This window comes from Macaca fascicularis, chromosome 10 (genome assembly GCF_037993035.2).
Source record: "Macaca fascicularis isolate 582-1 chromosome 10, T2T-MFA8v1.1".
Classification (NCBI taxonomy): Eukaryota; Metazoa; Chordata; class Mammalia; order Primates; family Cercopithecidae; genus Macaca; species Macaca fascicularis.
In genome coordinates this window covers 108,264,465-108,286,805 of record NC_088384.1, presented here as the reverse complement: position 1 = coordinate 108,286,805, position 22,341 = coordinate 108,264,465, and the positions used below count along the sequence as shown (strand labels likewise).

General features: G+C 46.4%; 1 protein-coding gene across 9 annotated transcripts in view; it reads left to right on the top strand.

Annotated features, from left to right (window-relative positions):
* The first annotated feature begins 6,488 nt into the window (after nt 1–6,488).
* Nucleotides 6,489–22,341, top strand: part of ZFP64 (ZFP64 zinc finger protein) — a 114,308-nt gene continuing 98,455 nt past the window's right edge. For 5 of the 9 annotated variants that reach the window (XM_074005568.1, XM_045363141.3, XM_045363142.3 and 2 more), the window contains exons 1-2: nt 6,489–6,677; nt 11,190–11,429. In XM_074005568.1, coding sequence (XP_073861669.1) covers nt 6,632–6,677; nt 11,190–11,429 — 286 coding nt within the window. In that variant the 5' untranslated portion in view covers nt 6,489–6,631. The remainder of the gene's footprint in view (nt 6,678–11,189; nt 11,430–22,341) is intronic. The other 4 variants (XM_074005566.1, XM_074005567.1, XM_005569367.5 and 1 more) reach the window with 1 other exon arrangement.

The window sequence follows — 22,341 nt, the reverse complement described above, 5'->3', positions numbered from 1 at the left end:
GGTAACAAATTCAAATTTATTTTAGTTGCCAGATTTAGAACATGGAGTAGGATTACCAATATGTCTGCACCCTGCAAGACATTTGCCATTTCTATATTATATTTTATCTATTAAATGAGAAGTGGTCAAAAACTTGAGAACAGAAGAAATCGTGAGCTTTCTAGTCAAACAAAGGCTGTTAACTTTTCAAGAACTGTGATTCTTACTGAGAAATAGATCTGGATAGAATCCACATTGAAAAAAAATAATCTGAAAAAAGAAAGAAAGAAAAAGCCCTTCCACATGGTGTTGAAACAAGTTATTCTGGCAGCTCTTCAGGATGGCTGGCATAGAGAAATAATGTGTTCGCATGGGCCAATTAAAAAAGCTACTATGATATATTATGATATCTAAAAGATCATTAACGGCAGGGTCGTGGCTCACGCCTGTAATCTCAGTACTTTGGAAGGCCGAGGTGGGCAGATCACAAGGTCAGGAGTTCGAGACCAGCCTGGCCAACATGGTGAAACCCCATCTCTGCTAAAAATATAAAAAATTAGCCGGGCGTGGTGGCACATGCCTGTAGTCCCAGCTACTCAGGAGGTTGAGGCAGGAGAATTGTTTGAACCTGGGAGGTGGAGGTTTCAATGAACCAAGATCATGCCGCTGTACTCAGCCTGGGTGACAGAGTAAGATTCTGTCTCAAAAAAAAAAAAAAAAAGAAAAAAAAGAAAATCATTAACAAACATCCAGTAACATAGCAAATAAATTATGATGCAACCCTATAATGAAATATTATGTGACCATTAAAACTAATGGTAGGAGCCAGGCGCAGTGGCTCATACCTGTAATCCCAGCACTTTGGGAGGCCGAGGCAGGCGAATCACGAGGTCAGGAGATTGAGACCATCCTGGCTAACACGGTGAAACCCCGTCTCTACTGAAAAAAAAAATGCAAAAAATTACCCGGGTGTGGTGGCGGGCGCCTGTAGTCCCAGCCACTCAGGAGGCTGAGGCAGCAGAATGGTGTGACCCTAGGAGGCAGAGCTTGTAGTGAGCCGAGATCGCACCACTGCACTCCAGCCTGGGCAACAGAGGGAGACTCTAACTCAAAAAAAAAAAAAAAAAAAAGAAAAGAAAATTTGAGAGAACAGACATTGGATACACAAACAGAGTTCTCTATCAGAGGTATAATATTAGGCCAGGCACAGTGGCTCACACCTGTAATTCCAACCCTGGGAGGCTGAGGCAGGTGGATCACTTGAGGTCAGGAGTTCAAGACCAGCCTAGGCAACATGGTGAAACCCCATCTCTACTAAAAACACAAACTTATTCAGGCTGGTGGCAGGCACCTGTAATCCTAGCTATGCAGGTGGCTGAGGCAGAAGAATCTCATGAACTCAGGAGGTAGAGGTTGCAGTGAGCTGAGACTTTACCACTGCACTCCAGCCTGCGTGACAGAGTGAGACTCCATCTCAAGAAAAAAAAAAAAAGAAGTATAATATTAATATTATGAGTACATATTGGTTTGAACCATATAAAATTATCATTTTTCAGTAAAAAATAAATATATCAGCAATTCATATGGTTCATTCTGTTACATTTCTACAGAAAAAAGCCTATAAAGAAATAGATATGCAGTGCATAAAGATATAAGTATTTATCTCTGGTTGGTGAGATCTCAGATAGCTGTGTATATTTCATGTGGAAATGAAAAACATGTAAACTGTAATTACATTTTTATAAAATATATGAATATGATTTATATGTGTGTATGCACACATACACACACACACAAAGACTTTTAGGAACATTCATCAATCAAAATGTTACTTCTGGGTAGTGAATTATAAGTGGGTTTTATTTTCTTATGTTTTCCTATATATTTTTTTTCAAATTCTAACCAACAATTTCTAATACTTTTGCAATAAGAAAAACAAGTATAGGGCCAGTGCGGTGGCTCACACCTGTAATTCCAGCACTTTGGGAGGCCAAGGTAGGCAGATCACTTGAGGCCAGGAGTTTGAGAACAGCCTGGTCAACATGGTGAAACCCTGTCTCTATCAAAAATACAAAGAAATTAGGCCGGGCGCGGTGGCTCAATCCTGTAATCCCAGCACTTTGGGAGGCCGAGGCGGGCGGATCACAAGGTCAGGAGATCGAGACCACAGTGAAACCCCGTCTCTACTAAAAATACAAAAAATTAGCCGGGCGCGGTGGCGGGCGCCTGTAGTCCTAGCTACTCAGGAGGCTGAGGCAGGAGAATGGCGTGAACCCAGGAGGCGGAGCTTGCAGTGAGCCGAGATTGCGCCACTGCACTCCAGCCTGGGCAACAGCGTGAGACTCCGTCTCAAAAAAAAAAAAAAAAGAAATTAGCTGGGCGTGATGGCACACACCTATAATCCTAGCTACTCAGGAGGCTGAGGTGGGAGGATCACTTGAACCTGGGAAGTGGAGGTTGCGGGGAGCCAAGATCGCACCATTGCACTCCAGCCTGGGTAACAGAGCAAGACTCTGTCTCTAAATGAATAAATAAATAAATAAATAAATAGGAGTGTGTTGACCTTGATGTAGCTTATGTTGAAAAATAACATTTTTAAAAAGTATAAAAAGAAAAATAAGAAATGAAAATAGGACATTTTCAGACCAGAAAAAGACTGTTGCAGTGGTCAAGAAATTAGGGGCCTGGGCTCCTTCTAGCTCACTATTCTGCCATACTTAGAGTATCGCCTCATTCTCATAGTCCAAAATGGCAGCTGGAGCTCCAGCCATCATATCCTTATCCCAAGGAAGGAAAAGAGGAAGAAATAAAGAAGAAGGGACAAACAGCATATGCCAATGGTTATTTTAGGATATTTACAGTAATAGAGAAGGTTGGCTGGACGTAGTAGCAAAAGGTTAAAATGGAGCTCACGGAAACATGCATGAAATAATTTCACAACAAAAAATGAACTGAGGATGCCTGTGTGCCAGGCTCTGTTCTAGGCCTCAGAGGATACAAGGTAAATAAAACAGGCCAGGTCCATGCCCTCCTGGAGCTTACATGGTAGGGACACAGATAATAACCAAAAATCAATAAAAGATAATAATAGCTAGGATTTATGCCGAGTTATATGAGTCAGGCACTATTCTAAGCACTTTACAAATATAGACTGGTTCCTCCTACAAAACAACTTAATGAACTAGGTGCTACTGCTATCTCCAAGCTACAGAAAACTGGGACACAGAGCAGTTGAATCTCCTACTCAAGGTTAAGCAACTAATTCTAGTTCAGCAACTCCAGGATTTGCATGGCAGTGGAATAGCCTGACTCCAGGACCTACACACTTAACCACCAAACCAGTAAGGCCCAGACTTACATCATGATAAGAATTACCTGGGGCACTTTTGAGATATTTGCAGATTACCAGGTCTTACCCCAGAAAATTCTGATGCAGTAAGCGTGGGTCAGGACTCAAGAATTCATTCCTTAGCGAGCCCTCCAGATGCTTCTTCTCTTCAGGCAAATGTGAGATGTATTGCTCTCAACAAAAGGAATCGTGACAATAGAAGTTAAAATGGTGACCTCTGCAGGATTGGATAGTGGGAAGAGTATTATTTTTATTTATTTATTTGTTTGTTTATTTATTTATTTATATTTTTTTGAGACAGTCTCGCTCTTGTCAGCCAGGCTGGAGTGCAGTGGCTCCATCTCGGCTCATTGCAACCTCCGCCTCCTGGGATCAAGAAATTTTCCTGCCTCAGCCTCTGGAGTAGCTGGGATTACAGGTATGCACCACCAAGCCTGGCTAATTTTTGTACTGTAGAGATGGGGTTTCGCTATATCGGTCAGGCTGGTCTCAAACTCCTGACCTCAGGTGATCTGCCTGCCTTGGCCTCCCAAAGTGCTGGGATTACAGATGTGAACCACCTTGCTCGGCTGGAATAGTATTATTGGCTGGGAAGGTGCATGAGGGAGCCGACCAGGGTTGGAAATGTCTGTCTTGGATGGGGGCTCCCCAGGTGTGCACATATGTAAACATTCATCAAGCAATAAAAAATAAATATTGCCATAAGCTGCGGTGCCCTCCTGGGTCATGTTAGCTAGATAGGTATCATGAAGGTGATGTGGTAGAGTCACAGGGGGAGTGAATACTTTAGGTAAGACACAGGAAGGTCTCTCCGGGAAGGTGACATTTCATTTGATGCTGGATGACCTAAAATAGTCAGTCCTGCAAAGACCAGGAAGAGCAATCCAGGCAGAGGGAGGGCAGATGCAGAGTCCCTGGGTCAGGAAGGGTTGGGCTTGTTTAAACAACAGCAAGGAGCCTGGGGGAGCTGGCTTGGGCGATGCAGGGTGAGAGTGATGTGATCTGCAGTGGGACTGGCAGACCACAGCCAGTTACATCTAGCTCATTCCTGCTCCAGGGCTTTTGCTCCCACCAGTTCCTCAGGCTGGAATTGCTCCCACCTCATCCTCACATGGCTGCACCCTCCCCAGCTCCTCGTTCAGATATTACCTGCTCAGAAAGGACTACCATGACCACTTCTACAGCCACTATTACAGCCCCATTTTATGGTCTTTGGAGCCCTTTTCACTAGTAAAATATTGAGAACACATGGACACAGGGAGGGGAACATCACACACCGGGGCCTGTCGGGGAGTGGGGGGCAAGGGGAGGGAGAGCATTAGGACAAATACCTAATGCATATGGGGCTTAAAACCTGGGTGAGGGGTTGATAGTTGCAGCAAACCACCATGGCACATGTATACCTATGTAACAAACCTGCACATTCTGCAGAACTTAAGGTTTAAAAAACAGGAAGTACTATATATCTGCATCTATCTATCTATCTATCTATCTATCTATCTATCTATCTATCTATCTATAATTACAGTACTGATTTGATTATTTCATGTTGACTGCGTCCCTGGCCTACCTCCAGTGGCTAGTCCAGTGCCTGGCACATCACAAACACTTGAGAACAAACAGCCGCTGCAGGCAGAAACTAAGCCTTAGAGGAAGCAGCAGGGGAAATCCCATTCATTATACAAGCCATATTTACCGAGAGCCTACTATGTGTCAGGCACCAGCCAAGTCACTGGACTACATCAGTGAAGCAAAGAGATTTTTTTAATCCCCATTTTTACAGGGACTTACTGAAAATAAGGGGGAGGAGAACACAGATAATATACAATTAAATTCTATCTGTATGTGAAGATAGATATACATATTCACAGAGATACATATTATGTTCCATGTAGTACCTTTTAAGGACAAAGCAGGCCAGGCATGGTGGCTCACACCTGTAGTCCCAGCACTGTGGGAGGCTGATGCAGGAGGATGGCTTGAGGCCAGGAGTTCAAAACCAGTCTGGGCAACATCTCTACAAAAATAAAAATTAAAGTGAGCCAAGGTGGTGGCCCACGCCTGTTGGGAGGATTGCTTGAGCCCAGGAGTTGGAGGCTGCAATGAGCTAGGATCCGACCACAGCACTCCAGCCTGAGAGATAGAGCAAGACCCACTCTCTAAAAAAAAGAAGAAAGAAGAGAAGAGAAGAGAAGAGAAGAGAAAAACAGGAAGGAGACAGGGAGTGGTTGGGTGGGGAGGAGGGAGCTGCAATATTTGAATGATAAGATTAGGCCAAGCCTGGTCTCCCTGAGTGTGAATTTGAATGCTGACCTTCAGAGGCAGGGCAGACTCTATGTGCAAATGCCTCGAGGCTGGAGAGGTCTGAGGCTTGGGAGGATAGGCAGAGACAATAGGGCTGACTCAGGAGCCCAGGGGAGAGAGTAGTAGTAAGACATGAGGGACAGAGCAGAGAGGGCAGTGTCCTCAGAGTGTGGCCGCCGACCAACACTAGGGACATCACCTGGGAACTTAGAAATGCTCGTTCTCAGGCCTCGCCCCAGACCTACAGAAGCAGAAACGCTCGGGTGGGCCCAGCAGCGTGTGTTCTAACAAGCTTTTCAGGCGACTGTGATGCACGATAAAGTTGGCAGCTCCGGGAGCAGAGGTCCCTTCGCGCTACGACCCCAGCTCATCGCGGTCCTCTCAGTCTCCCTAGCGGGGCAGGGGACCCGCCCAGAGCTTTGCTGATTTGCCTAGCACTGACGCCCAACCTGAGTTTCTCCGGAGCCCGCCGCGCCCCGCGCACCCACCCCGCAACGGCAGCCGCACGCGGGTCTCCCCGCAAACCACCCAGACGTCCCCGGAGCAGCGCTGCTGCACTGCCGCGCTGGGGCCCGAAGCCTGGGGCTGCAGGTGCAAAAGGCGCCCCGAGCCGGGGAGGCCAATCGCGTCCGCGGAGAAAGCAGAGTGCGGGCAGGGGCGCATCCCTCGCCACCCACGGTCTCCCAGCACGCCGGGACGCGCGTGGCCATCCAGCTCCCCCGGGACGTTGGGGGTCTCCGCGGGCCTGGGCCTCGGGATTCGCCCGCCGCTTCCCCGGGAAGCCGCTGCTGCAAAGCCAGGTTGGGGCTCCGGGCCCGGCCAGCGCCCTCTAGGCAGCGGAAGTGCAGCTTGCTTTACATCCGTCCTCCCCGCCTCGCAGAGTTGGGAGAAGGCAGGGTGGGGGGTGTGGAAAAATAAAAGGAAAAGTCCTTGCACCATGTAGATCAGCGTCCCCCACTTTGGCATCCCGGCCGGCCGGGGATCTCTTAGTCTGCGGCCATGAACGCGAGCAGCGAGGGCGAGAGCTTCGCGGGCTCCGTGCAAAGTAAGTGCTTTTCCGGGCGCAGTGCGCGCTCCGGGGCCCAGTGCGCGCTCCGGGGCCCGGGCCCAAGCACGTTTGCGACGCAGCCAGCAGGCCCGGGGCCCCGAAATCGGGGTGACGGCTGGGAGCCGCGTCTCGGGGACCGCGGCGGGCGCGCGGTGCAGGGGGCGCCGGAATGGGCTTGGGGTGGGGGTGCACCCGACCTGGCGCAAGAAGCGGGGCGCCCTCCAGCCTTGCGAGACCCCTTGGAAGGGAACGGTGGGGGAGGGCACGCCGTTCAGACAATCGCCACCCCCTAAGGGCATTCCCGCCCCACCAGGCGGAGTTTGGGGCGGGCAGGAGAGAGGAAGGAATCTGGGGTAAATGGGGCAACACTGATGGGAAAACTTCTGCCTCAGTGGCTCAAAATTAGAGCCTGGAGATTGGGGGAGTCTCCAGGTCTCACGAGGTCCTGCCGGCTCATTGCAAAGCCTTTTCCACATTAAGGGTGGATCTGAATGGGAAACGGGGCCGTGATCGCTTTCTTTGGGTTTAGGGTTCAGTTTTTATTTAACCGATGAGGACATCAGCGTTTTTCAAGTCCCTGGTTTCTCCTGGTGCATTGTTTCCCAAAGTGTGGTCCAGAGACTGAGTGCAACCAGCCACCTGGGAGCGAGAGCGTGTATTTTAAAACAGCTTTCTGGGCCCCACCCATTCAATCTCGGGGGTGGGGCTGGGGATCCGCTGTCCTTCGTAGCTGCCTGGGCAACTCTGAAGCACATGAAGTTTGAGAACCTGTCTACCAGGGGTTTGCAGAAAACCTGGCACATATTAAGCTCCCAGCTTGTTAGCTGCTACTGTTAACGGTTTGGAAGACACTGGGTCCCAAACTTCGCGGGGTATTCCTTGCATGACTGTGAAAAGCACAGATTTTCCTAAACACCATCCTCTTCACCCCACCCTGTTATGACTCAGTATCTCCTAGGTGGGGCTCAGATATGTCCATGTTTAAATAGTGTACCTCAGTAATAACCCCAGCAGGTAACATGCTGGGGGACTGGCGGGAAGGGGGGACTGTGCTGGTATGAGCACCATCCCATTTAATTCTCATAACAAGCCCGTGTTTTTTCTTGGAGAAATTAAAAACAAACAAGCAAACGAAAACCATGAATTAGAAACCTCTCTTCTCCCATTTTTCAGATGAGAAAACCCAAGCTTATAGTCACTATTGTTAAGTGACAATGTCAAGATTCTAACGAAGGTCTATGTCATTACTTTTGCACTTTGCACATACCAGTGACATTATTTGTTATTAAAATTATTCCGTTCTGGATGTCAGTCCTGTTCCATCATTAAGGAATCGTCAGCAATGCAAGCTACTTCATGTCTCACTTCCTTGTTTCCTTGTTAGTTCCATGGATATCTCAGTAGCTGCCAAGAAGAAAAGGTTTGGTTCCTTCCATCCATTGATTGCAAAGTGCTTAAGTGTATCTCTGCAAGATGGCTTATCACAGTGCTCAGCCCATTCTCCTTAGCAAGTGAACCAAATTGTATTTCTGAACAGAGATTTCTTGTCTTAGTTAGACCTGGGGAAAATTGGACATAATGTAAATATCTTAGAAATTTTCAGAAAATTTTGATGCATAATTTTAACCATATATGCACAAAGGTAGTCTTGTATCATTTAACTTGGGAAAAATTGGAAATTATGAAAATACCTTATTGTTGCTGAGAAGATTATGATGCATGGACACCATGGAATAATGTATTGCCATTAAATAATGATATATATGAAGAGATTTTAATGATATAGCACAATGTTTATGCAATATTTAGGAAAAAGGGGCCAGGTGGAGTGGCACTTTGGGAGGCCAAGGCAGGTGGATCACATGAGGTTGGGAGTTCGAGACCAGCCTGACCAACATGAAGAAACCCCGTCTCTACTAAAAATACAAAATTAGCCGGGTGTGGTGGCACATGCCTGTAATCCCAGATACTCTGGAGTCCTAGGTAGGAGAACCGCTTGAACTCAGGAGGCAGAGGTTGCAGTGAGCCAAGATCGCGCCCTTGCACTCCAGCCTGGGCAACAAGAGCAAAACTCCATCTCAAAAAAAGATTTTAAAAATTAGGAAAAGGATTAGTTTCACACTATTATCTGAATATTTATAATACTATGATCTTATGCAACTTTTTTTTTTTTTTTGAGACGGAGTCTCGCTGTGTCACCAGGCTGGAGTGCAGTGGCATGATCTTGGCTCACTGCAACCTCCACCTCCTGGGTTCAAGCGATTCTCCTGCCTCAGCCTCCTGAGTAGCTGGGATTACTGGCACATGCCACCACACCCAGCTAATTTTTGTATTTTTAGTAGAGACAGGGTTTCACCATGTTGGCCAGGATGGTCTTGATCTCTTGACCTTGTGATCCACCCACCTCGGCTTCCCAAAGTGCTGGGATTACAGGCGTGAGCCATCTTATGCAACTTTTAAGGGTAAAGAAAATGAATGGAAAAAAAAAATTTTATGATATTCATGGCAGGCAGAGATGGAAATATTGAGTGATTTTCCCCTTCTTTTTAAGCTTCTTCTAAATTTTCTTACAAACATGAGTTATTTATTTATTTATTTATTTTATGTGAGATGGAGTCTTGCTCTGTCGCCCAGGCTTAGAGTGCAGTGGCACAATCTCAGCTCACTGCAACCTCCGCCTCCCAGGTTCAAGCAATTCTCCTGCCTCAGCCTCCCTAGTAGCTGGGATTACAGGTGTGTGCCACCACACCCGGCTAATTTTTTTTTTTTTTTTTTTTATTTTTAGTAGAGATGGGGTTTCACCATGTTAGCCAGGATGGTCTTGATCTCCTGACCTCATGATCCACCCGCTATGTCTTTATTGAACAAATATTTATATAGTACCTTCTAGTACAGTGCCAGTTACTATGCTTTGCAGGTATTAATATAGTATTAACTATTGATATGATTAGTATCAAGAAATAATGTCGGCCGGGCACGGTGGCTCATGCCTGTAATCCCAGCACTTTGGGAGGCCGAGGCAGGCAGATCACGAGGTCAGGAGATTGAGACCATCCTGGCTAACACGGTGAACCCCATCTCTACTAAAAATACAAAAAATTAGCTGGGCATGGTGGCGGGCACCTGTAGCCCCAGCTACTCAGGAGGCTAAGGCAGGAGAATGGCGTGAACCCAGGAGGCAGAGCTTGCAGTGAGCCGAGATCGCGCCACTGCACTCCAGCCTGGGCAACAGAGAGAGACTCCGTCTCAAAACAAAACAAAACAAAACAAATAATGTCCCTGCCAGTTAGGAATGAATTTTGGCTACAAGTAACAGAAACCCAAATTATACTGGTCTAATGAAATCTGGAACTGATTGATTGCAGTGTTGAATCAGAGGAATCAGTGAAATAAAGGGCAGAGCCCATAGGGGTCTCGGCATTTTCCTCATAGTTACAAGATGGCTACAGAAGCCCCAGTATCACATTTGCATCCAAAGCCAGAAGAAAAGGGGCACAGTGCTAGCCACATCTCCTCCCTTTTTATCACGAACGCCAAACTCTTCCCAGAAACTCCTCCAGCTCTGTGCTGGAGAAGTTCACAAGTATGTAGGGGACCAAGATTATTTAGACTAGTGGTTCTCATAGTATGTGTGTTGGGTGAGTATGTTTGAAATGTGCGGGAGGATCAGTTTTCATAATTATCTTTTAGTTAGGATAGGAGGTGGCTGCTGGTTCTGCAAAGTGCAGGACATCCCTGCATATCAAATAACTTTCTTGCAAACAACACGACTAGTGTCCCATGAGTAACAATGCAGCATGAACCATCACGTGGTTGGTTGCTATACATTATTTCTAATTTTCCCCAAGTTAAATAATACAAGAATACCTTTGTGCCTATATGGTTGGATAAAATTATGCATCACAATTTTCTGAAAATTGTTTTTTTTTGAAACAGAGTTTCATTCTTGTCCCCCAGGCGGGGGTGCAATGGTGGGATCTCAGCTTGCTGCAACCTCCGCCTGCTGGGTTCAAGTGATTCTCCTGCCACAGCCTCCTGAGTAGCTGGGATTATAGGCACGCACCACCATGCCCAGCTAATTTTTGTATTTTTAGTAGAGACGGGATTTCACCATGTTGGCCAGGCTGGTCTTGAACTCCTGACCTCAGGTGATCCACCTGCCTCAGCCTCCCAAAGTGCCAGGATTGCAGGTGTGAGCCACCGCGCCCAGCCAATTTTCTGAAGATTTCTAAGGTATTTACATTATGTCCAATTTTCCCCAGGTTTAACTAAGGCAAGAAATCTCTGTGTGGAAATATGATACCTTGCTGCTAGGACACAATTAGGAGAAGTGGAAGGTGGAGTGGATACTGGGCCACAATTTTGCAAGAAGTGGAAGGTGGAGTGGATACTGGACCACCACTCAGCCATGTCTGCCACCATGCCTTTTCTTCCTACTGTGAATCTGGTTTGCATTAGAATTCCAAGCTGTTTGGAATTAATCTGTTACTTTCCCTTTGTCCCATGGAGTTCCAGGTGGCACAACGGTGCTGGTGGAGCTGACTCCCGACATCCATATCTGCGGCATCTGCAAGCAGCAGTTTAACAACCTGGATGCCTTTGTAGCTCACAAGCAAAGTGGCTGCCAGCTGACGGGCACGTCCGCGGCAGCCCCCAGCACAGTCCAGTTTGTATCGGAGGAAACAGTGCCTGCCACCCAGACTCAGACCACCACCAGAACCATCACATCGGAGACCCAGACAATCACAGGTACCGCTGCAGCATGGGGGAGTCGGCCAGAGTTGGCCTGGCTATGTCTCAAACACCTCCATGGAACTTGTTAAAAATATAGATTCCCAGAGCCCACCCCCTAGGGTTGCTGATTCATTATTTTTAACAAGCTCCACCGGGAAGCCAGCTGCCCAGCCAGGTTTGGGAGCTACTAGGTTAAAACGTTAAATGTTAGCAGTTTTAAATGTTGTCACATGTTATAAAAAACAGACCAAAAAAAAAAAGATTTCTGAAACAAAAATCTGTATACTAAGGGGAAAAAAAGACTAGCAGAAAATACATTGCAATAAAAAAAAGTGGTTGTTTTGGGTGGTAGAAGTATGGCTACAATCCTTGGGTTTGCATTTACTTGTGTAAAGGGCCAAAAAGCCTGTTGTTGTTTTAAAAAAAATCTCTAAACAGGCATTGGTATCTCCTCCCCCTCGTGCTGCTGATGAGGAAAACATCCCCGTTCTCTGTTGTGTACACTCACTCCACCAAAAATAAATTACAGATGGGTCCAAAATGTAAATGTGCATAAGAAAACCATAAAAGTCCTAGAGGAGATATACCCACAAACACATATACACACAGTTATACCTGTGTAATTTGTCTTAAGGGGCAGGAAGATAACTTTAAAATTATGAAGTAGCCCATTTATGGGATAGTCCTGGATCTTGTGGGGAAACAGAGAATGCATTCCTTAGCTAAAGGCATTTGATTCTAAAAAACGTACTAATATGCCTACCAAAGAAAGCGGGTTATGGACCACCCCCTCAAAGAAAAAGAATCACATATGTGATTGCAAATGAAGTTACAAGTTTTCTAAAGTAAAATGCAAAATCTAAAGACAATCAACTTGGGGAAAATTTTGTGGCATATATAATTAAGGCCCAATATCCCTCTTATACAAAGAACTGCTAAAACCAGTAAAATATAAAAAGTGCAAAGTGGAGGCCAGGTGCAGTGGCTCACGCCTGTAATCCCAACACTTTGGGAGGCTGAGGCGGGCGGATCACCTGAGGTCAGTAGTTCTAGACCAGCCTGGCCAGCATGCTGAAACCCCGTCTCTACTAAAAATACAAAAATTAGCTGGGCGTGGTAGCAGTCGCCTGTAATCCCAGCTACTTGGGAGGCTGAGGCAGGAGAATCGCTTGAACCCGGGAGGCGGAGGTTGCAGTGAGCCGAGATCGTGCCTTTGCACTCCAGCCTGGGGGACAAGAGCGAGACTTCGTCTCAAAAAAAAAAAAAAAAAAAAGTGCAAAGTGAAAAGGTCACTGGATGATATACAGGGGACAACTGGCCATAAAGGGAGGTTTGGTCACCTTAGTAATTACAAAAATGCAAATCTAAACAAGGCTTGGGGAAGGACACTGATTTCATTTTCTGGGGATGTAAATTCTTATAACCTGGACGATGTTGTGATAGCTTTCAAATCTTAAATTTAAAATTTCTTAGTTTTAAAATGTACATAAAGACATTTATCCAATAAGCCTGCAGCTAGGTATTCATCCTATAAAACTTCATGAACAGGCTAGGCACGGTGGCTCACGCCTGTAATCCCAGCACTTTGGGATGCCAAGGCAGGTGGATCACCTGAGGTCAGGAGTTTGTGACCAGTCTGGCCAATATGGCAAAACACCTTCTCTACAAAAAATATGAAAACTAGCCCAGCATGGTGCCACATGCCCGTAATCCCAGCTACTCGGGAGGCTAAGGCAGGAGAATTGCTTGAACCTGGGAGGTGGAGGTTGCAGTGAGCTGAGATCATGCCACTGCACTCCAACCTGGGCAACAGAGTAAGAGTCTGTCTCAAAAAAACAAAAACAAAAAACTTCATAAACAAATGTACAAGGATATTCATTTACAGCATGTACTATAGAGAAAGTGGAACCTTTGTATGTATACGTCAAGAGAGAGTTAGAGATGGCCAGGTGCGGTGGCTCATACCTGTAATCCCAGCCCTTTATGAGGGCAAGGCTGGAGGATCGCATGAGGCCAGGCGTTCAAGACCAGTCTGGTCCACATAGCAAGACCCCACCTCTACATTAAATTTTAAAAATTAGTCAGGCACGATAGCAGGTACTTGTAGTCCTAGCTGCTCAGGAGGTTAAGGCAGGAGGATCGCTTGAGCCCAGGAGTTTGAGGCTGCAGTGAGTTATGATTGTACCACTGCACTCCAGCCTGGGTGACAAGTGAAACCCTGTTTCTTAAATAAAATAAAAATAAAAAGAGGGATTTAAATAAATAAATAAATATCAAAGATTCCAACCACGGAATATGACTTAGCATTGGAAAGGAGGAGATTTAGATCTGTGTGTAGTCACAGAAAGATTCTCAAGGCATATATATATAAAAAAAAGGAAGCCTACATATTATATGGTCTTATATTTCAGGAAAGTTTCTAGAACAGGGATGGGGCAGGTGATGTAAATGAGAGAAGTTGTCTTTGGGGGAGGTGTCAGAGAGTGGTGGGGACTGTGGTGAAGTGGAGAAATCACACATGCCTCATCCAAAAGTGCAGCTGTTCTTTGGATCCAGCCAGTTAGATATTTCAGTTTTTCAGAGAAGCTGAAAATGTGAAATTTTCCAAATATAAAACTTTGTTGCCAAACAATACATCTCTGAGCCTGACTGAGTCCATAAGTTTCTTCTAGCTTGTTCTCAGAGAATGTTTACCCAATAGTCTGGAACTGAAGAGTTAGGAGCACCAGAAGTCAGGGCCAGGCGCAGTGGCTCACGCCTGTGGTCCCAGCACTTTGGGAGACCAAGGCGGATCACTTGAGGTCAGGATTTCAAGACCAGCCTGGCCAACATGGTGAAACCTCATCTCTAGTAAAAATACAAAAATTGGCCAGGCATGGTGGCACACGCCTATAGTCCCTGTACTTTGGAGACCGAGGCACGAGAATCTCTTAAACCCAGGAGGCGGAGGCTGCAGTGATAGTGCCACTGCACTCCCCACTGGGCAACAGAGTGAGTGAGAGTCCATTTCAAAAAAAAAAAAAAGTCAGGAAACCAACTTTCCCCTTATGAGGTATCTACTGGGGTGAGGTTTGAATTTTTTTGGCAATAAGCAAAGTTTTGTGGTTGTTTTTTTTTTTTTAATGCATCCAAAATAATGTTTCTGCTGAGTTTTTTAAACATTAGACATTTTGAAATACAATAAAACTGATCCCCTTACAAACCTTAACAAAAGAACACTGAGATCTTCCCACTGTCTCCTTCATTCCCATCTTAAAGGAAGTCACCAAGAAAAGGTGAATACCAGAAAACCCTTAAAGGTGGGCCTTGTAGGACCTAATTATTTTGCACCAGGATCAAGCAAAGCTGCCTTTGGGGAAGGGACATGGCCAAGGTCCCATCAGAACTTCGGGACAGTCCTGGGACATGTGTTTTGCCCCTTATCCTAGTGGCCTTCTTCATGAGGACAGTGTTTGCTTTCTTGTCCTCAAAAACCAAAATCCCGGTACCTCTCACATTGGGTGGGAGCCATATAAAAATGGATGCCCTGCCGTGTGGGAAGCTTCCAGGCCCACACTTTTTCCTTGGGGCCGTTGCTTCTTTCTGGGCTCTGAGCCTTCACTGATGCTTTTTCCTTTGCCTAAAATACCTTTCCCATGTTGGCCTGGCTGATGCCAACTCCACCTCAAGACCTTAAGTTTCATGACAATCTTCACAAAAAAGGGTCTGCCTTCCTCTTGGGGACACTCCCCTCCCCTCTATACTGCAGCAGCCATGATGAACTCCTTTCTGTTTCTGGAATGAGCCACATTTCCTCCAGGCTCAGACCTTGCCTGTGTTGTTCCTTCTGCCTGGAACTGCCTTAATTCTTACATCAGAGCTGGGCTTAAGGGCATTTTCTCAAAGACCCCTTCCCTGCACCACTCACTCTTTTCCCAGATCAGGTCATGTCCCATATTTAAATGATTAATAAAAGAATGACTTTAAAGTCTATCTGCATCCCTGACCTGTAAGCCCTGCTCCTGTTCACCACTGGATCCCAACACCAAGGCACTTATTATTTGTTGGGTGTGAACAACTGCTCAAATCTCATATACATCAGTGAAGCTGACCTCACAACAAAATAACGGCTCCCTTCTTTGTCCTCCTAGTTTTTTTGTTTGTTTGTTTTGTTTTTTGAGACAGAGTCTTGCTCTGTTGCTCAGGCTGGAGTGCAGTAGTACAATCATGGCTCACTGCAGCCTTGATCTCCTGTGCTCAAGCAGTCCTCCCACCTCAGCCTCCCAAGAAGCTGGGGCTACAGGCATGCACCACCACATCCAGCCAATTTTTAAATTATTGATAGGGTTTTGCTACGTTGCACAGGCTGGTCTTGAACTCCTGGGCTAAAACGATCCTCCCATCTTGGGCTCCCAAAGTGCTAGGATTACAGGCATGAGCCACTGCACCCAGCACTTCTATTTCTTTGTTCGAAGAAGTTTGCCCTCCTCTTAGCATTTCCACAGCCCTGCGATCATTGGATCTTGCCATGCCTGAGTTTTGTTGACTGCCCTGAATGCTCAGGCCAGTCCCGGAGTCCTGTTTGTGCCTGGCACACAGAGCCCTCCCCTGCACAGTGCTGAAGGGAGCCACAAGCTCAGAGACAGACTGTTGGACTTGCATCCCAATCCACCACCTAACAGCCGTAGGCTGTGGGCAAATCATTTACTCTCCCTTTCACTTACCAGTCCCCATCTGTAAAAAGAGGTTATAATATCTAATCATCATTGGGTTATTGTGAGAATTCTGCGATAATCCACGTAAAGGACCTGATATAGAGAAATTGGGTTCATGAGCGATCGCTTTTATTAATTTTAGAGACTAATAAACAGGTGGCAAAAGGATGGTGAGATCTGCAGCGTACGTTGTCTCTGCCTGACTCAGCTGCTCCTCCTGATGGTTCCTGCCTCTGTGCCAACTAAACAAGCAGAATTCTGCTTTCTTTTCTTTTTTACACTTATTAGATTGGTTTTCTGGGTGCAGTTCCCCCTATTGTGCTTCAAGTTTCCGTTGACTGGCAGTTCCCAGACCTGCCTATGGACCAAGATCCCCTGGGAGCTTGTTAAGGATACCGGTGCCTGGGCTCCACCTCCTGAATCTGAATGTCTGGAGCTGAGGCTCAGGTATCTGTATTTTTAACAAGCTCCTGGGGGATTCTGGGTCTCAGCCAGGTTAGACAGTTATTCACTGCTCAAAACCACAGTCCAACCCCCCAAATAGTGGATTTCTGCAGATATCCTCATCTGGACATTTTCCAGACTCGTTTGTCCTTGATTAAGCCAAACTGTTTCTCGCTCTTCTCCTATGTCTCCTCTGCCTGATAATACTTGGGTTTAAAGTAAAATTTATTATCTGCCTGCTAGCTTTGAAAGCTGCCCGTTGTCTGGCATATGATTTAAGGATTTTCATATGGGAGCCGTAAAATTAGATGTGGATGCTGGTGGAAATACATCCCATGTGCATTTTGCATTTTCTAATTTTTTTTTTTTTTTTGAGACAGAGTCTTGCTCTGTCACCCAGGCTGGAGTGCAGTGGCGCGATCTTGGCTCACTGCAAGCTCTGCCTCCCGGGTTCACTCCATTCTCCTGCCTCAGCCTCCCGAGTAGCTGAGACTACATGCACCCGCCACTGCGCCCGGCTAATTTTTTGTATTTTTAGTAGAGACGGGGTTTCACCGTGGTCTCGATCTCCTGACCTTGTGATCCGCCCGCCTCGGCCTCCCAAAGTGCTGGGATTACAGGCGTGAGCCACTGCGCCCGGCCGCATTTTGCATTTTCTAAGTCCACAGCTTCAAATCATGGGGCTTTGGAGTCAGGTCCCTGAGTTTGAATCCTGGCTGCATAAGGCCTTAGGAACCCCATGACCATGGCAAATTACATTACATTCATTTCAAAGTGAGGCTAAAAGTAAACAGAGAGGGCTGGGCGCGGTGGCTCACGCCTATAATCCCAACACTTTGGGAGGCTGAGGTGGATGGATCACAAGGTCAGGAGTTCGAGACCAGCCTGGCCAATGTGGTGAAACCCCATCTCTACTAAAACTACAAAAATTAGTCAGGCATGGTGGTAGGTGCCTGTAATCCTAGCTACTTGGGAGGCTGAGGCAGGAGAATCGCTTGAACCCGGGAGGTAGAGGTTGCAGTGAGCAGAGATTGCGCCATTGCACTCCAGCCTGGGCAACAGAGCAAGAATCCATCTCAAATATAAATAAATAAATAAATAAATAAATAAATAAATAAATAATAAAAAACAAAAATAAAAAAATAAGCAGAGAGGGCACAGGGTTTGGTAATGAAGAGTCTGGGGTCCTGAGACAGACTGCTTGGGTTCACATCCTGGCTGTACCACTTGCTAACCATGTGACCTTGGGCAGATTACTTACACCGTGTTTCCATTTCCACAATAGTAAAATGAAAGTGATGCTAGAACTCATCTCCGAGGGTTCGAGCCAGGCTTCAGTGGGCCTCAGTGGGCTTCAGTGGGTCCTACATGGAAGCCATTTTGAGCTGTCACTGTTAGCTCTCATTACCAAATCAGGAGGCTGTGAAAGTAAACAAAACAGCACATGGATAATGTTAGCACAGAGCTCATGGCAAGCCCTCAGTCAATATTAATTGAATTGATCACTTGGCCAAGAATGATTTTTTTTTTTTTTTTTTTTTTGGCCATTTCTGGCTAATTCCTACTCTTTAAGTCCCAGGTTAAAAGTCACCTCTACCTAGAAGCCAGCTCTGATTTCCCCTTTTCCCTACTCCCACAATTAGGTTTCTGTTTTCTCAGCTAGCATGTATCACAATTGTTAACTAATTAGTCTTTAATTAGAGAAGTGAATTCCGACGTGATTCCAAGGGCAGTCAGCGGTGGTGTTTGCAGCAGCAGATACTACCATAGAGAGGGAGAGGGCCTGTGGCCAACTAGCAGAGAAAGAGGACAGCAGCCCCTGACAGCTAGCAGCCGTGATCAGCTGGGTCTTGGTATTGCTAGGAACTGGGCTGGCCCACAGGTAGGCCATGCTGTTCTACTGTTGAACATACACAGTTGTTCACAGTTTCACAAAACACCAACATCAGACCAGGCCACTCTGATCTTGGTGGGCAAGACGAAAATAAAACCACATCTGTCATCATGTGTGAGCCCAGACAAAATGGGAACGCTGTCCAAGCCACAAAATACCAAACGTCCTCCTCTCCTCTGTCAATCTGAGTGACAGTTACTTCTTTGCCTATTAAAATTTGAGTCTTGCTCTATCTAGCCTTCTTTCCCTCTTGATAATATTTATTAAAATAACAAATCATAGAATGAGCCCCACTTACTGGTGCCTCTGATGCAGGTTTTCTTGAACCTCCTCCAAAAGCATCTAACATGAGCCCAAACCTAAAATAAAATAAGTTCTTTCTAACACCTTCTAAGGTTTCCCTTATTGCAATGAGTAATAAACTTATTCAGCGACAGGGGTGTCTCTGTTGGTCTTTGGCCAGAGGACAATGACACATTTTGATTTTGATAATTGATTTTGAAAGCCTTAAAAAAGAATCTGAAAGTTCAGTTTGGCCTGTGAGCCCCAAATTAGTGGCTCAATTTCTAGGTTACTAGACTGTAAATCTCCCTGCATGCAGAGACCTAATCAGTCTTATTTTCCCACAACCCAACACCAGGTCTGGCACATCATAGGCACTCAATAAAACAGCTATTGAATGAGGGCGGAAAAGAGCGGCTGTGAGGATTAAATGTGTTCATGTGTCTGAAGCACATGGTGCATATGGCATGTGCCCCATCAATGAGGACTTGGTGACGGTGGCTTTTATTAATGTAGCGACTAATAAACAGGTGGTGAAAGGATGGTGAGATCTGCAGTTTTCATGCTCCTGATGAAGACATACCAGAGACTGAACAGTTTACAAAAGAAAGAGGCTTATTGGACTCACAGTTCCACATGGCTGGGGAGGTCTCACAGTCATGGCGGAAGGTGAAAGACACGTCTTGAAGAGCAGCAGACAAGAGATAAGAGCTTGTGCACCGACACCCCCCTTTTTAAAACCATCAGCTCTCATAAGACTCATTCACTATCACAAGAACAGAGCAGGAAGACCCGCCCCCAAACTTCAGTCACTTCCCACTGGGTTCCTCCCATGACACAGGGAATTGTAGGAGTTAAATTCAAGATGAGATTTGGGTGGGACACAGCCAAACTGTATCAGTGGCTTTAGGGCTGTTGTGTGGCAAATGATGGAACTCAGATAATAGAGATGCTTGCCATTGGAGAATTCCAAGCCCCTCGGGGAGGGGAAGAGGATTTCGTTGTAAGACATTGAAGTCCGGCAGTTTGTGACAAGTGCCGTCTTAAAGGTGCGAAGAATTCACAGAGTCTGTTGGTTCCAACTGGGAAAGTCAGGGAAGAGAATTGTGAATGAAAGCAAATGTATAACCGGCATTGAAAGACCCATTGGCTGTTGGGAGAAAGATGGTGGGAAAGGGGGCATTTCCTAATGGTGGTTTGGAGGGGGTGGGGGAAGATTGGGGCAAGGTTGGAAAACAGTGGTTAGAGATGGCACAGGGGAACGTGGTGGGGGTTGTGCTTCAGCTTTGGCCTTTATTCTGAAGGAGCTGGGGATCCATAAAGTTCGTGAGCACATGAGTGATTTAGTAAGACAAACTATGTAGTGATTGCCAGGCTCTGGAAACAATAATAGCAAATTCTTATACAGTGCTTATTCTATGCCATGCACTTTTCTAAGTACTCTGTATGAAGTAGTTTTTCATAACCAAAAGTTAGGTAGTAATAATTATTATCCCCATTTTACCAATGATGAAACCGAGGCACAGAGGGGTTAAATAACTTGGCCAGATGACAGAAACAGAAAGTGGCAGAACTGGGTCTCAAACCTAGGCTGTCTGGCTGCAGAACCTGTGCTCTTAATCAGTACTGCCACTTAGTAAATTCCTCATTGCAACGTTTCTCAAACTTGCTTGTGCATAAGAATCATCTGAGCTTTGGTGAAAAATGCAGATATCCAGACCCTTCCTGGGGATAATATATTAGGGGGTCTGAGCAGGGTCCTGGGAATCTCAACCAGCCAGGGAGTGGTTGGGTCAAGTCAGATGCTTTCGGTTGCTTTTTTTTTTGAGACGGAGGCTCGCTGTGTCGCCCAGGCTGGAGTGCAGTGGTGCGATCTTGGCTCACTGCAACCTCTGCCTCCCAGGTTCAAGCGATTCTCCTGCCCCTGCTTCCTGAGTAGCTGGGATTACAGGCGCCCGCTGCCACGCCCACTAATTTTTGTATTTTTTAGTAGAGATGGGGTTTCACCATGTTGGTCAGGCTGGCCTCAAACTCCTGACCTTGTTATCTGCCTGCCTTGGCCTCCCAAAGTGTTGGGATTACAGGCATGAGCCATCATGCCCGGCCTCTGTTGCTCTTAACAACAGCAAATTAAAAGTGCACAGAACAGTTAAGACACGTATTATCTCTCATAGCCGAACAGGCAAGGTCAGTTCGGCAGCTCAAAGGTGCGGAGTTCTTTGCATCTTCCCCCTGTTCTCTGTGGTGGGCTTTTATCCTTTGCCCTCCCACCCTCCCCATGGCTGGATAGTGGTGGCTAATGCCTTGGGCATCAGATCTGTCAGGCACACCCACAAATAGGGAAAGGAGCAACTTATCTGTATCAGGGAAGAAATGCTCCCTGATAAACTCCCAAAATCCAGATCCTGCTGGCCAAAATTGGGACACATGGCTTTGCCCAGTTGCACTGTAGTGGAGGCAGCTAGGCTGCCAAGGGACAAAGAGAAGGGTCCTACCAGTGGAACGCAATCCCAAGCCCCTTCTGCAGGGCCACGTTCCTACCACTGCCCGTTAAAGGGACTAGAGTGGCAGTTCTCAAATGCTGCTGTGCAAAAAATCATCTGGAAAATGTGTTTAAAATACAGCTATAAAGATATCTAAGCTTTACCCCAAATCTCTGCATCAGAATCTGTGATGCATGATCAAGTATGAGAACCACTCAACCAGAAGGGGTTGAAGGGATGGAAACCCACGGGCACTAGAGTCTAGTTCACAATAGCTGCTCAACAGATCTGAGGAATGAATGAACGGCCCACTGTGGGAGGGAGCTCTGTTCCACTTACGGTTTTTTTCCTATTTGGTGAAGTCCCAGTGTAGGGCAAGTTAATTTTCTGTTACATAGGACTGTTCATTTGCTTAGAACAGACCCCCCACTTTGACTATAATTCAAGCCAGAGGGGAGACTTTGTTTAGAAGGATATAGGCATAAGGGAGAATTACAGGCAGGCACGCAGCTGGATCTCAAAAAGAGATTGAACCAGAAGCTAGAAATATTTTAGGGTTTTCTAGACCGTACAGCTCAAAGGGCTTGTTGGAAATGCTGGGAAGGCAGAATCTCGGCCCCATCCAGAACTGCTGATCAGAATCCGCGTTTTAGAGAGACTGTGGCTGGAGAAGCACTGCTGCCCCCGTGACCATTCCCAAAGTTTATGCCTTCTTTGTTCAGAAGGAAAGTCCACACCAAACCTGAGCGTCTTAGTCCCAGTTTGGGTTTTTTTAAGAGATTAGGCGGTGCGGGGGAAGGTCTCACTCTCTCGCCCAGGTTGGACTCGAACTCTTGGGCTCAAGCTATGCTCCCACCTCAGCCTGGGTCATAGTTGGTACTTAACGGCAGCCGCCAATACGCCTGGCTGCAGGATTCAATTTCAGAGCAAGAGAGTCGATTGGCCCAATTGCTGTCAGGTGTCTTCCACTGCACCAATCAGCGATGGCAGAGCAGGGGCGTGGTCAGGGTTTCCACCAGGGCTCACCCCTGGGGAGGGGCGTTTGGGCCGGTCTAACGCCCACTGTGGACGGTAAAGGCGCTTTGGGAACAGCGTAAGTGAAAAGGGTGAATTTTCTCTCAGAAAGTGAA